Source organism: Portunus trituberculatus, chromosome 4 (assembly GCF_017591435.1).
Source record: "Portunus trituberculatus isolate SZX2019 chromosome 4, ASM1759143v1, whole genome shotgun sequence".
Lineage (NCBI taxonomy): Eukaryota > Metazoa > Arthropoda > Malacostraca > Decapoda > Portunidae > Portunus > Portunus trituberculatus.
In genome coordinates this window covers 6,630,071-6,645,070 of record NC_059258.1, presented here as the reverse complement: position 1 = coordinate 6,645,070, position 15,000 = coordinate 6,630,071, and the positions used below count along the sequence as shown (strand labels likewise).

The 15,000-nt window shown below is 41.2% G+C and overlaps 2 protein-coding genes across 4 annotated transcripts in view; one reads left to right on the top strand and one right to left on the bottom strand.

Annotated features, from left to right (window-relative positions):
• The first annotated feature begins 4,421 nt into the window (after nt 1-4,421).
• LOC123512284 lies at nt 4,422-9,243 on the top strand. Of its 3 annotated transcripts, none has more exons than XR_006677060.1 (7): nt 4,422-5,998; nt 6,085-6,175; nt 6,268-6,958; nt 7,042-8,671; nt 8,778-8,846; nt 8,933-9,022; nt 9,107-9,163. XR_006677060.1 is itself a non-coding variant. In XM_045268604.1 (7 exons), exons 4-7 carry the CDS (start codon nt 7,983-7,985, stop codon nt 9,228-9,230), a joined length of 972 nt encoding a protein of 323 aa, XP_045124539.1. In that variant the 5' UTR covers nt 4,422-5,998; nt 6,085-6,175; nt 6,268-6,958; nt 7,042-7,982; the 3' UTR covers nt 9,231-9,243. The 3 variants fall into 3 exon arrangements, 1 of the variants encoding a protein (XP_045124539.1); XM_045268604.1 differs by having other exon boundaries at nt 9,107-9,243; XR_006677059.1 differs by having other exon boundaries at nt 7,042-8,846; nt 9,107-9,154.
• Nucleotides 9,244-11,169: 1,926 nt separating this feature from the next.
• Nucleotides 11,170-15,000, bottom strand: part of LOC123512282 — a 4,669-nt gene continuing 838 nt past the window's right edge. Inside the window, exons 3-4 of the mRNA XM_045268578.1 lie at nt 12,265-12,405; nt 11,170-11,710 (exon numbers count right to left, since the gene is read on the bottom strand). Of these exons, the coding sequence (XP_045124513.1) occupies nt 11,473-11,710; nt 12,265-12,405 (379 nt within the window). The 3' untranslated portion in view covers nt 11,170-11,472. The remainder of the gene's footprint in view (nt 11,711-12,264; nt 12,406-15,000) is intronic.

Below are 15,000 nucleotides of genomic sequence, written 5' to 3'. Positions count from 1 at the left end.
GGGCGCCGCCCCCTGAGGAGAGCTGTCCGGCCGGCCCCCAGGACGGGCAGCTCTCCTCACACCGGCGGATCACCATCTGTGGGATGACGTGGCACTGAGGGTTCCTCCTGTCACGAAGCATTGGTGACTGCCGAACTGCTACAAGGCACTGGCTGGGCCTTGTACAGAAGAGATGTGTGTGTCTGTCTGTCTGTCTGTCTGTCTGTTTGTTTGTCTGTCTGTCTGTGTGTCTGTGTGTTTCGAGGTAAAGTTCAGGATGTTTATGCTCTTATTTCTTTTCGTTTTTACTCTTTACATCAAGCTTCAATTACCATATTTCAAGTTTCGCTACTACTACTACTACTACTACTACTACTACTACTACTACTACTACTACTACTACTACTACTACTACTACTACTACTACTACTACTACTACTACTACTACTACTACTACTACTACTACTACTACTACCACTATTGCACCTTTTTTTCCGTCTCACCTTTTTCCCCAGTAACAGAAGAGGGAAATAAATAAAAGGGAATGAAACAGAGAGAGGAAGAAAGACAATGGAAAAGTTGAAAAGGAGAAAAAAGGAATGGAGGAAAAAAGAAAAGGAAAAAAAAGGAAGGAAGAAATTAAAAGAGGAGAGGTATGTAGTCATCTTTTCACCTCTCCTCCTCCTCCTCCTCCTCCTCCTCCTTAAGTGTTTACAGAGGAAAACAATCACACAATCCCCGAACCTCCCCAGGCTCCACAACATAACTCCTTTGGTGCCGCCGTGGTACAGTGGAACCATGCGTGCTTTGGAGTCCGAGGGGTCTCCAAGCGCACGGGTTCGAATCCTGTCCACGGTCCGAGTGTAGGTTGGGCTTCCTTACTCGGGGCAACGGTTTCCTAGCGGGTGGGCTTTGAGATAGGAGGTACCCCAAAAGGTATCCCCTTTAGCCCATAAATTCCCGTGAAAACCCACAACGTATAAATAAAAAAAATAAAAAAAGTGTGTGTGATTTTCATGAAGACAAAACAATCAGAGTAATTGACGAGATGAAAACCGACACAACCCGCGGCCCAGACTGTTCTGCACCACGCGTCTTGAAAGAAACTAAACTTCACATTTGTAAACCCTTTCATTGCTCTTCACCTAATCCCCTAACTGCGGCAAGGTTCCCAGGGACTGGAAGTGAGCCCACGTCACCCCCATACACAAGAAAGGCGACACATCACTCCCAAGCAACTACAGACCCATCAGCCTCACGTCTGTACTATGTAAAGTGATGGAAACAGTCATTCGCAATAATTTTGTGAACTTTCTTGAAGCAAATGATTTAATGAATGACTCTCAGCACGGCTTTCCAAACACGTTCTTGTCTGACTAATCTGCCTGACGTCTTTAATGATGTTTTCACCATGTACCATGAGACAAAGGCAGTGCATGGAGTGTAGCTAGACTTCCACAAAGTTCACCATAGACGGCTACTAAGTACATTGAAGTGACATGGTAGAGATGGAAAACTCCTCAAATGGCTGAAAGGCTGGCTCTCTGAGGAGCGCTTGAGGGAACTCAGCTTGTTCAGTTTGGAGAAACGACGAAAGCGAGGGGACTTAACTGAGCTATTTAAAATGTGTCAGGGCTTTGGTAACGTAAATGTAAACAAGTGTCTTATCATTGACAGTGCCAACACCTCTAGGAATAGTGGTTACAAGATTCAGTGTTTCAGATCACTCTCTCCCAGCTCATGTTGTCCGTGGCAATACAATACAAACTTTTAAACAAAGGTTGGACAATCACGTCGCATCAACCCCTCAAATAATGTACTTTGCGACTCCATTTTTTTTTATTTTTTAGTTACTGTAGTAGATAGTAACATTCCTTTCAACCTTTCCTTTCACAGCTTCGCCTTCCTCTCTCCTCCTCCAATTCTACCATTCGTCTTCCTCTTCTGCTTTTCCTTCCTCCTCTTCCTCCTTTAGCTCTATCATTTCTATTCCTCTTCTGTTTTCCTCTTCCTGTTCCTCCTCCAGTTCTGCCACTCCTCTTCCTCTTCTATTTTTCCCTTCCTCCTCCTCCTCCTCCTCCTCCTCCTCCATTTTTACTATTCCTATTCTTTTATTTTCCCTTTCTCTTTCTCCAGTTCTGATTCCTTTTTTTTATATTTAATTTCCTCTCTGTAGTTTGTCTCACTCTTTTTCCTTTTCCTCTCCCTCTTATTTTCCCTTCCTCCTCTTCCAGTTGTTTTCTCCTATTTTCCGTTCCTCTTCCTCCAGTTCTCCTACTTCTCTTTTCTTTCTTCTTTATCTTCTTCTCCTTTCCTTTTCCTACTTCAGTTCTATTTCTAATTTTCTTTCTCTTCATTTCTCTTCTTCCCATTTCTCATTCTCTAGTCCTATTTTTCTTCCTCTTCCTCTACCTTCTCCATTCCTCTCATTTTCCTGTCTCCTCTTCCATCTTCTTTTCCTCTTCACCTCCTTTTTCTCTTCTTTTCTTTTCCTCATCTTCAATTCAACCTTCTTAATCATTTATTTCTTCTATCTACTTTTAACAAGACGTAATTAATAAGATAATACTAATAATTCCTTCTTTGCTTTCTCCTCCTCCTCTTCCTCTCGTTACTTCTTTTCCTTTTACCATTTCAAAACTCGCGCCTTTTTGGAATTAACAAGTTCACACACTCAAATACAAGAGAGAGACATGAAAAGACATTATTAATTTATCCTTTTCACTAATTTCCATGCTTTATAACCGTCTCCCTAATGCATAGTAAGCAATAACGTGTGGTTTAGCGGGAAGATTGTCTGAGCGTGCGTGTCGGAAAGAGTGTAAACAAACAGGCGGCATTCTCTGACGCGTGTCTGTCACCCTCGCTGTTTACCTTTGTTTGTGTGAAATATCCAGTATTTTCCCTCTACCAGTGGACCAGTGGGGCTGCAATGTACCAGTAGGTAGAAGATGTGGTTATTTCCGTCTTTCTAACGCTGAGAAACTGTCAAAACACGCCTTCCCTTCTTACCACGACAATTTTCCGAGGCCACGGAGACAACTAGCCATTTTTCAGGACAGTTTCTCCTTTTAATAAACTAGAAATCTTGCCAATCTATCACCAGAACCATAAAAATACTCTTCAAAACACGAGTACCTTCAACTAGAGCCTCTGGAAAGCAGTGGTGGTGAGAGAGCAAAGTGTTTCACAATACGGGCCGTAATGCGGTGGTCAGGGTGGAGAATTATGGCCGCGCGTCTCTGTGTCAGCTGTGTGGGCTGAAGCTGTGCTCACCGTCAAGACAAACACACTGTACTCCATTGTATGCTCCCCCACTAAAAGAAAGCACGATTTCCCAGCAAAGTTTAGGTCGGACAAGCGCATTAGACAATGTGAGGATTATCTCTTTGATTTGAATTTAAAAGTCTTACCAATAGACTCAACCAATTTGTTTGGTGTTTTAACTACTTCCGAGCAGTGTTTACTTGACTTGAGGTTTGAGGAAATTACAACGCCCAAGTCTTTTCCTCGTTAACCTTGAGAAGCAGCTGGGAACAGTTCACTGAGTAATGAGTATGAACATTATTACTCCCAATGTGCAACACTACATTTATCTACAGTGAAGCTCATCTGCCACTTGTCTGATCAAGTGACTCAGCGGTCAACATCAGATTGTAACTGTCTTTTGTCCTCTGACGTGACTACTTTATTCATTATATCAGTATCGTCAGCAAACTTAATTACTTCAACGTAAATAAGCAAAAGAACAGGGCCCAGCACAGATCCCTGTGGTGCACCGCCTAAAACTTCTCGCCAGTTTGAAGAATTAAAACAACGCGCTGCTTCCTCTGAGAGAGCCAGTCTTCCAGCCATTTGAGGAGTTTTCCATCTCTACCATGTCACTTCAATGTACTTAGTAGCCGTCTATGGTGAACTTTGTGGAAGTCTAGCTACATTCCATGTACTGCCTTTGTCTCATGGTACATGGTGAAAACATCATGAAAGACGTCAGGCAGATTAGTCAGACAAGAACGTCTGTTTGGAAAGCCGTGCTGTGAGTCATTCATTAAATCATTTGCTTCAAGAAAGTTCACAAAATTATTGCGAATGACTGTTTCCATCACTTTACATAGTACAGACGTGAGGCTGATGGGTCTGTAGTTGCTTGGGAGTGATGTGTCGCCTTTCTTGTGTATGGGGGTGACGTGGGCTCACTTCCAGTCCCTGGGAACCTTGCCGCAGTTAGGGGATTAGGTGAAGAGCAATGAAAGGGTTTACAAATGTGAAGTTTAGTTTCTTTCAAGATGAGTGGTGCAGAACAGTCTGGGCCGCGGGTTGTGTCGGTTTTCATCTCGTCAATTACTCTGATTGTTTTGTCTTCTTGAAAATCACACACAGGAGTTATTTTGTGGAGCGGGTCTTGCCTCGCGGCTCAAAAGGAACTTTTTTGTACATGATTCTTGACCCCCTATTTGACTGTAGAAATAGGATACTAATGGTTACAGGAGTATCCTGTACAAATTGGAGCGCTGTAGGACGAAGGGCCGTAGAATAAATTGGCAAAATAAAAAACGATAAGTAAAGGTGACACGCAAAAGTGCCGTGTCCGGTATTGCTCCATTTTACCCTGGTATTATTTTGGGGATTACTCCAAAACTAATCCCTCTAGAGCAAAACCGAAATAGCCAAGTTGTGAAAAAGCTCCTGCTCTACAACATGCATGTATTCCGGCCATTTTCGCTGAAAAGTATGGGTACCAGCGAAAGATGTTCTAGGATCATTCTGGTCAGTGAACGTCTTCGGAATTGATTTGAGATGAATTTTTCCTCACCAATTATTCGGGACCTATTGAAGATTTTTATCTGAAATTCAGATATGATGTGTGTATTGCAGTTACAAACAATAATCTAGAAGGAAAAATCTATTAAACCATTTCCTGATTTTTAAAAATTGAAAAACCGGATTTTTTCACCGGTTTACCTATAATCTAGGTAGCACAAAAATGTGCACCTATAACCTATGGTATGATTTGAATGCCATTTTGGGTTATTATGTAATCCTACCTGCTGATTACGATTTTGATGGTAAAAATTCTGTACCATCATACATTTACATGATTTACCAACCTTAGTGAAGAAAAGTAACTGGTGAGCATGTGCAAGTCCGTAGCCACCATTGGTTTACTATTATGAGGAAAAACCGTAAACTTGGAAAGTGGGTTTTTCCAGTATCTTTGTTAATTGACATATCAGAATGCTGATGGTACCATTGAATTGCTTGTACATTCGGTCTTCATGCAAGGCTCAAAATTTTTATCCTTGATAAGTTTTAAGAAAAATGCATTTCCCTGGTCCGTAGCATATAAGGACGAATTTCAAACAGAGTATCATACTGAGTATGATACCAGTACATGCTTTGTGTAGCTTTTCCTACCTTAGCAATGCAGTCTGGTACCTTGTCGAGGTGTGCTGGCTTAGCCTATCCTGTTTGTGTTGCTTGGGTTATGAAAAGATGACCTGTAACCTTTGGGGAGCTATAACACCAGGAGTGGTGACCAAATCCAGACTGCTTTTTCTTGCTTGAGCAAGTGAATACAACCATTGATTGGGCTTGCGGTAATTGCAAAGCTATCCTTTGGTTCAAGTGCTTTGGAGTGTATCTCCAATTAAGCAACCGTATTTTTCTTTTCAGAGGCACTATTGATCTCTTTTTGGGATTGCCTTGCAACCACCCCTAGTCTACTTGTTGCATGCATTTAATGTTTGTTTCTTTTCAGGATTAAAAAGTGTCAGTGAACATTTTTAGTGTAAAGTGAGAAATGAACATTGAAGAGTGATCTATAAGTGACAAAAGAAAAAGTGGACAATGGAGTTTTCATATTCAGATGATCAATCTGATGACTCAGATTTGGATAAGACATTTGATTTTTTGAATGCATTGAAGGAGCGAAGGAAAACTTGCAAGTACGATTATTCCTCTGAGGAGGAGGAGGAAAAGAAGAAAAGGAAGCATGTGAAGAGAATTAAATTACAGCCAGGTAAATGTTTTACAGGCTTGCATTGACATATGAAGCAGATCTTCCATTATTTTTCCTAATTTTTATTGATTTGTTTTCTCTTAAAGAATCCTCATCGTACCAATTGAGAAGAAAAAAGATGAGGACAGGTGATTTAGCTCAGACAGAGAGCAATTACCTCTTTTGAGCCCCAACCAGGTAACTATTTCATATGCTGGGATTGATATATTGATGCAAATGTAAAGTGTATTTTATGTGTTATCTGTGCCTTGTTTTCCTTTTCCTTAAAGGATCTTCAGGGCTTCAGCAGCAGGATGCTGAGGTTTCTAAGTGGCTGCTGGACTGTGGTACAGCTGTTGATTCTTCGGATTCTTCTTATAACCCTGAGGATGAAATGGAAGAGGAGGAGGAAGAGGAGGAGGAGGAGGAGGAGGAGGAGGAGGAGGAGGAGGAAGAAACGGAAGAAATGGGAAATGAAACTTTATCTGAAACTTCGGAAGATGATAATCAACAAGTCTCTGGTTGGTTGATATGGTTGTACATTTATCAAAGAGCATATTTCATGTATGGTGTTGTATTTGTTGCAATTAATAATGTGGTTAACATTCCAGAGGATGAAACAAGGCAACAGCCATTATTGAGTCAAGAAGCCATACATCATATGAGTAGGACCATTCGGCTTATCAGCCTTGAAGAGCACATGAAATCCTTATCGTTGCCTAATGAGGAGAAGGAAAAGTTCAAAGAAGCGTTCAAAACCTTCAGCACTGTACCAAACATTGAAGACATAAAGGTTTATTTAAAAAAAGAAAGAGAGCTTCTAGAAAATGCATTGAAGAATGTAGAGATTCGTGAGGCAGCAACTTTGAAAATGGCAGAAACATTCTGGCAAATGATTAAAGACCGGCAATGCCACTTGCTGGGAAGAAGCCTCAAAAATACTAAGGCCAGGCCCAGGAAAAAGATCACCAAGCGTACCAGGTAATCCAATTCATATCATCTTCATAGCAAATGAAATACATTGCGTGAATTAGAATTTTTTAACATTTTTTTGTTACTTGCAGGATTACGTGCCCTTTTGAAGGGTGCGTTGGGAAAGCAATCAACATAAAGAGACACTTGGGTCAGTGTCACAAATATCTAACACAAGAGGAAAAAGAAGTAATTTCACTCATGAATAGAATGAAAACCATGGGCAAGATAGGAACCATGAGTATGAAAACAAAGAAGCAAAAACAAAGCAAGTGCATAATTTGCAATAAAGCCTACAACAGGTTAGACGTTCACTTGCAGAAAACCCACAAATTGCGTAGACATACGCAGATGTATAGAAAGACAATGGAGGCATGTATTTCTGCTCCTAATGAAAATGTAATCATTGAGACAGCTTCAGGAAGTAATACTCTCAACTCAGTTGATAGACTGAAATCTTTTGCCAATGGTTTTAATGAGTACCTTGAGATGTACACTCCCCTTTGTGAAGTAACAAGAGTCAAAGAAGTAAGAAATGTCAGGGAAATAATTTCCTCTTGCTTGGGTGAGATACCTGTAGACTCCCTTGAAGGACATACAATCTGCCGCATTCTAAGAAACTCTACCAAAAGTTCACCTCCAGGATACTTTAAAGAAAGAGAAGGTGTGGCATCGTACAGTTATATGAGAAAGATATTGAAGGGCTGCCAGAGGGCAGTCATATATATGCATGAGTCCCAGGGTGTGTTCACAATCAATCTCAATACTCGAGAAAAAACTTTGAAGTGCTTGAAATCTTTGTCTGGTAAGTGTTTTTTTCCTAACTGACTGTCATTATACATTGTAAAAACGCAAAGGTTAGCAACAAGTATATTTACTACCTTTCTTATTTTTCAGTGAAATATCAAAAGGAAGAAAATCGTGAAAGATTTCATAAACCACGGAAGAAGGAGATGAGTCTAGCATCCCTGAATGATATTGAAAAATCCTTCAGTCAGATTATGTAACATCTAAAATAAAGGATGCTATTGAAATGACAGACGATGAACTAGTGACTGTCTCACAGTTCATAGACTTGAGGGACATTTTGATCACCGTTATGGCAATAACGTCGTTACGACGACTGATGGAATTTGGAGAATTCAGATTATCTGAAGTTGCTGAGAAAGAGAAGAGAATAGACCATGACACAGAACAATTTGAGTGCTGGGTATTTAGAATTTCAAGGCACAAAACAGCAGTACAAGGGCCTTCTCTGATATTCTTATCAGAAATTGAAGGTAAAGCCTTTGATGCATACCTAAAATACTACAGACCTCTAGTTGCCTCCTGCAAGGAACCGAACTGCTTTGTTTTCCCAAATAGATTCGCAGAGAGTGTGACATCATGTTGTACTAAGATGAGCTACTCATCTTTGTCTAAAGCGGTGTCAAAGACAGGTAGAAAAGCTGGTGTCTCAACAGCAATAACCTCCAGGATTCTCAGACGAAGTCAAATAACGGCTCTATGGGAAAAAAATTTGGACCCTACCTGGAGAAATAAAATTGCAGAACAATGTTGCCACTCACTACAAACGGCAAGACGGTATTATGAATTCTCTTCAAAAGTGGGTACAGGCAAGGAAGTGGTAGACACACTTCGAAAAATGAGGAGTGAAGCACTGGAGTCTGGGACGTCACAAGCTTCCACAAATTTGAGTGAATCTGCCCATACTCTTGAGCTGTGAGTTTTACTTTGAAATAAAATTTTCTTTATGGTTGACTATATTATTTATAGTAATGCTTGTACATTCATCACTGTGATTGAAATTAACAATGTTCCAATTTAGCTCAAGTGGAGCCCAAATATCCCAGACTGAGGAAGATCCAGGAATATCGGAAGAGCCTTCTGTGATTCAGTGAGTAACATTTATATAAGATTGGATTTACACACAGCTATTTATTTATTCACGTTGAAGTGATTACGTAAAACAAATCATTTCAGAACGGAGGATCCTGACGATCCACCACCTACCAACACCGGAATGGGTGAGAGACACACCCAAGAAGAAGGACAGGTCTCTTATCACCAACAGTTAGTATCAGTTCTTTAAGATGCCATGCAATGCAGATTAGGTTTTACCATAACATGGAATTGATTTAAACGTTTCTTTTCCAGGACTCAGGAACTTGTGGAAGAAAACGCAAAACCACCCAGCATCCGTTCTAATGATCCGTTAGTAGCAGGTCTTTCAGTTGGCATGCAATGCATTTATGTTTTAAGGTCACATAAAATTGATTGACATGTATCTTCTTCAGGAGTGTGCAGTCAACATTCGCCACGGTCCCAGATGACCTGAGTATTGGGACGGCAGCAACTGTACAAGAAGAATCATCTGAGATTCAATGGCATAAATCTTCCATTGATTCAACTCAGTTTCACAAGGATGTTAAGGCCCTTATCTCAAAACATAATAAGAGCAGAGATCCTAAAAAAATATGTTGTATTTTGGAGGGAAATCAGTGCTGAGTTAATAAAAATAAATCCCATATATAAACAGTTCAGTCATATGCAGATAAGAGACAGATATAAGTATATCAACAGGTCACTTAAAGACATGAAGAAATAAAGCATGTTAAGTTTCTTTTTCATAGTGTTAAGGTTATATTCTTTTTCATAGTGTTAAGGTTATATTTCACTCATCTGCAAAAGGAAGACTCTTACAAGTATATCAATAAAGGAAATGGGAAAATAAAGCATGTATTGAATTCAACATAGTTTCATAGTGTTTACTTTTCAAGTTCTTTAATAAATTTAAGTTCTAACTGACTCTTTTCTTCCCACCACTAATGGCCATGATCTTTTTTTTTTATTCCCCACAGGTTCCAGCACTATGCTTTTGTGTGGCTTTCCCCCACCTTAGCAATGCAATCAGGTACCTTGACGTGGTGTGCTGGCTTAAGCCAATCCTACTTGTGCTGCTTGGGTCACGGAAAGGTGACCTGTAACCTTCGGGGAGCTAGAGCACTAGGAGAGGCGACAAAACCCTGATTGCACTTAAACTCAATTGATATGTTGGCATGTCTGGTGAGACTTTTCCCTAAGGGTTTTGCCACGCACCCCGATGGCAAAACTCATAAAGGAGCTTAAAGGAGATAAGTCAAGCATAAGCGCTATCATGACGAAAGATAGTTTGAGTCACCAGCATTATCGACTCAAATAGTCAGAGAAAAATTTCACTAAGTTGAGAATACAATGGCACTAAGTAGTTAGGTTGGGTGTAAATAAACTCAGAAAAAGTATAAGAAAAATTCAAGCCAGACTTGCCCTGCTGGCTGGTGGCTGGTGACTACTACTTCTACTACTACTACTACTACTACTACTACTACTACTACTACTACTACTACTACTACTGCTACTACTACTGCTACTACTACTGCTACTACTACTACTACTACTGCTACTGCTACTACTACTACCACTCACCTTGCCTTGGTGGCTGGTGGCTGGTGACTACTACTTCTACTATCACTACTACTACTACTACTACTACTACTGGTGCTGCTGCTACTGCCACTACTACTGCTGCTACTGGTGGCTACTACTACTACTGCTACTACTACTACTACTACTGCTACTGCTGCTACTGCTACTACTACTGCTACTACTACTACCACTCACCTTGCCTTGCTGGCTGCTGACTATCCACTTCCCGGATGTTCCGCGTGCTCACCCTAATACTACTACTACTACTACTACTACTACTACTACTACTACTACTACTACTACTACTACTACTACCACTCACCTTGCCTTGCTGGCTGGTGACTATCCACTTCCCGGATGTTCCGCGTGCTCACCCTAATTCTAACACTACTACTACTACTACTACTACTACTACTACTACTACTACTACTACTACTACTACTACTACTACTTACTGCTGCTGCTGCTGCTGCTGCTGCTGCTGCTGCTGCTGCTGCTGCTGCTGCTGCTACTACTACTACTACTACTACTACTACTACTACTACTACTACTACTACTACTACTACTGCATTACTGGCTGTTTGCATTTTTCCTCTCCTGTTTCCTGGTAGAGTCTGTTTGCCTCGCTGTGTCCTTGAGTGTGTTGGCTGTAGCAGTGGTTGCCTTGTTGCTTCCTTCCCTTAAGGGTGTCCAAATTTGCTTGTTATTTATGTATCTATTTATTTATTTATTAATTTATTTATTTATTCATTTTTGTAGGATGTTACGTAAATGTGGAAAAATTTCTTTGTATGTTTTATTATTTTCACAACGTCTGTATTTCACTTTTCTTTACCCTCCCCTCCTCCCCCCCCCTTTACTCCTTCAAAGCTTGTGTGTGGAGCGAGGAGAGGGGGAGAGGGAGGAGGGGGAGGTGCCTGTATTAGAAAAAAACAAACTACATGAATAATAACAACAATAATAAGAAGTAGAAGAACAGAACAGCAATCATGATAAAAACTAAACAATAAAAACGAGAACGATGATAACAATAACAACCACCACCACCACCACCACCACTAATCCCTAAGGAGAGAGAGACGACAGCGGAGAGAAACAGGGAGATCTAGAGTACATATAGACCCCGGCAGCTGCTCTCCCTCCCTCAGTAGCTCCCTGACGGTGACGCGGGCGAGGTGCAGGAGAGGGGGCGCGTCATGGCAGGAGGGGCGGGGCAGGAGGGAGGCTGGGTCCGGGTAGTTGAGCTGTTCTCGTAATAGTTTGAGTGGTACCCTTGTGACGGCTCGTAGGAGGTACCTGTGTGGGGGTTTGGTGGTTAGTGATTGGTCGTTATGCTGGGTTAGGTTAGATTGCGTTAGGTTAGGTTAGGTTAGGTTAGGAATTATTAGGTTAGGTTAGGTTAGATTGCGTTAGGTTTTGTAAAAAGTGAGGTTAGGTTACATGACATTGAGTATCATGACATGTTTCCATATTCATTCTGGTTACTATTTGGTGATCCTACACAGCTTCAGAAACTCATGTGGAGGATTAAAAAAAGTGAACCCTGTGGTCATTAATCTTCTGACCTCCATAGACCCTTCCTAATGTCAACAAAACCATCCAGTCGTCCACAAATCTCAAGGTAAAAATGTGTCCCAGCACTGAACAGGCTAAGAAATGAATGAATGAAAAGCCGAGGAAAAGTAATGGTGATGGGAAAAGAGACATACAGGAAATGAAGAAGAACGAGAGAGAGAAACAAAATAGGAGAGAGAGAGAAAAACAAAACAAAACAAAACAAAACAATCTCATTTACCAAAACAAAATAAATAGTAAAAAAAAAAAAAAAAAGATCTATCGTCTTTTCCCACCTGAGGCACTTGGCACTGGGGTGGTTGGGCGCCCAGGTGAGCAGGTCAAGTGCAGGGGGGCCGCCGCTCCCCTCCCCCGCCCCCCGCCACTCCTCCAGCAGCCTCCGTATTAGAAGTATTATTGCTTGATACACACCGTTCCTGAGAGAGAGAGAGAGAGAGAGAAGGAAAAGAAAAGAAGTACAGTAGAGAGAGAGAGAGAGAGAGAAAAAGAAAGAGAAAACAGTAAAAACTCCATATAAGAAAATGTAAAGAGAAAGAAACAAAACAAAACAACAACAACAACAACAACCCACACGGGGAAATAATATTCTAGATTTAATTCTGCCAAGCAGGGAGGAGGCAGGCGGAGGTTGGTGGCCAGCTGAGTAACAGTGATCACAAAGAAATGCGGTATACATTGAAATGGCATGAAACTTTTAGAAAAAAAGAACAAAAGGAAAGTACCTGACTTCAGGAAAGCTGATTTCGAGGGCTTAAGGGAGTATTTACAAGGAGTCACTTGGCAAGGGGAAGGCAGAGATAGTCAGGTATATGGAAGGCAGGAGCAGAGAAGAGTGGGGGTGAGCTGCGAAGTCGGAGCGGGACAGAGAGAGTGAGGTGGTGGGAGGAGCTGGATTAGAACATGGGAGGAATCCCGGGCAGCTGAGGGTTGGTGAGATTTATACTGACTTTCTAAATAAAATACATGAGGGTCTGATAGCTAACACTCCATATAAAACAATAAAATCACAAAGCAATGACTCGAAGTGGATGACAGACAGATTAAAGCGATGCATAGGGCAAAAAAGGAATATATATAAGAGGCTAAAGGCAGGAGATGAGGCTTTAAGGCCACTATACCATGAATTAGTAAGAACAGTTAAGAGGTTAACGAGGAAGGCTAAAAGTGACTATGAGTTGAGGGTAGCCAGCCAAGCAAAGACGGACCCCAAGGGATTTTTTCAGTTATACAAGACGAAAAGTAGAGAAGAAATAGGTCCCTTAAGGACAACAAATGGGGAGATGGTTAGTTCTGTGGAAGATATTAGTAGAATTATGAACGAGTATTTTTAACTGTCTTCACCCAGGAGAACACACAGGAAATCCCAGATAGCGAACAGATATTTAGGGCAGAGGATAGTGAAAAGCTGACAGATATTCATATCACTAAGGCGATGGTAGAACAGGAGATAGATAAACTAAAGAAATTCAAGTCACCGGGACCTGATGAAGTATATCCAAGGGTTCTAAAGGAATGCAAGGCAGTCGTCAGTGAGCCTCTAGCGGTACTTTTTAGGATGTCACTGGAGTCAGGTGAGGTACCGATAATGTGGAGAGAAGCTAATGTGGTTCCATATTCAAGAAGGGGATAAAACCCTAACGTCTAATTACAGGCCTGTCAGCTTGACTTCAGTTGTGGGTAAACTAATGGAATCAATAATAGCGACAAACATTAGGGAACACCTGGACAAACACCGCTTGATAAATCACACACAACATGGATTTACGAAGGGGAAGTCGTGTCTTACCAACTTGTTGAGCTTTTATAGTAAGGTTTATGAGGCGGCAGATAAAGGTGATAGTTATGACATTCTATACTTAGATTTCAGTAAAGCCTTTGACAAGGTACCTCACCAGAGGCTCTTAAAAAGGTTAAAGCACACGGTATAGAGGGTAGAATATTAGGCTGGATTAAAGCGTGGTTAGACGACAGGCGACAAAGGGTAGTAATTAATGGATCTAATTCCGAGTGGGGAGAAGTAGTTAGTGGGGTGCCACAGGGCTCAGTTTTAGGGCCATTATTATTTCTAATATATATCAACGACTTGGATAGTGGAATTAATAGTGATATCAGTAAATTTGCGGACGACACAAAGATAGGTAGATTAATTAGGTCCGATTCGGATGCCAAGGCCTTGCAGGCTGACTTGGATAGGATGAAAGAATGGACAGATAGATGGCTAATGCAGTTCAATATTAACAAGTGCAGGGTGCTGAGCATGGGTAGAGATAATCCAAGCAATAGGTACACGATAGATAACGTGGCACTAGGAAGTTCCAAGTATGAGAAAGATTTAGGAGTCATAGTTAGCTCTGATCTCGGTACAAGGAAGCAATGTATTGAGGCAAGGGAGGAAAAAGGCGAATAAAGTACTATTGGGATTAATTTTTAGAAGTGTTAAAAGCAGGAGTCCTGAAGTAATACTAAAATTATACTTGGCGCTGGTCAGGCCACATCTTGACTATGCGGTACAGTTCTGGTCCCAACATTACAGGAAGGACACAGCTCTGTTGGAGTCAGTGCAAAGGAGGATGACTAAAAAGATACAGGGAATGAGGGATATTCCCTATGAAGATAGACTGAAAAAAACTCAATCTGCATTCCTTAGAGAGACGCAGGTTAAGAGGAGACCTGATAGAAGTATTTAAGTGGTATAAGGGTTTTAACAAAGGGGACATGAATGTAGTTCTTAGGATCAGTGGCAGAGACAGAACCAGAAATAATGGATTAAAACTTGAAAAATTCAGGTTTAGGAAAGAAATGGAAAGAAACTGGTTTTCAAACAGAGTGTTTGATGAGTGGAACGGTCTCAGTGGTCATGTGGTCAGGGGTGAGTCAGTAGGGAGCTTTGAGGGAAGGTTAGATAAGTTCATGGATGGGGAAGATAGATGGAATTAGGTAGCTTGAATACACAGGGACTGCCTCGTGTACGCCTGGCGGCCTCTTGCAGCTTCCCTCTTTTCTTATGTTCA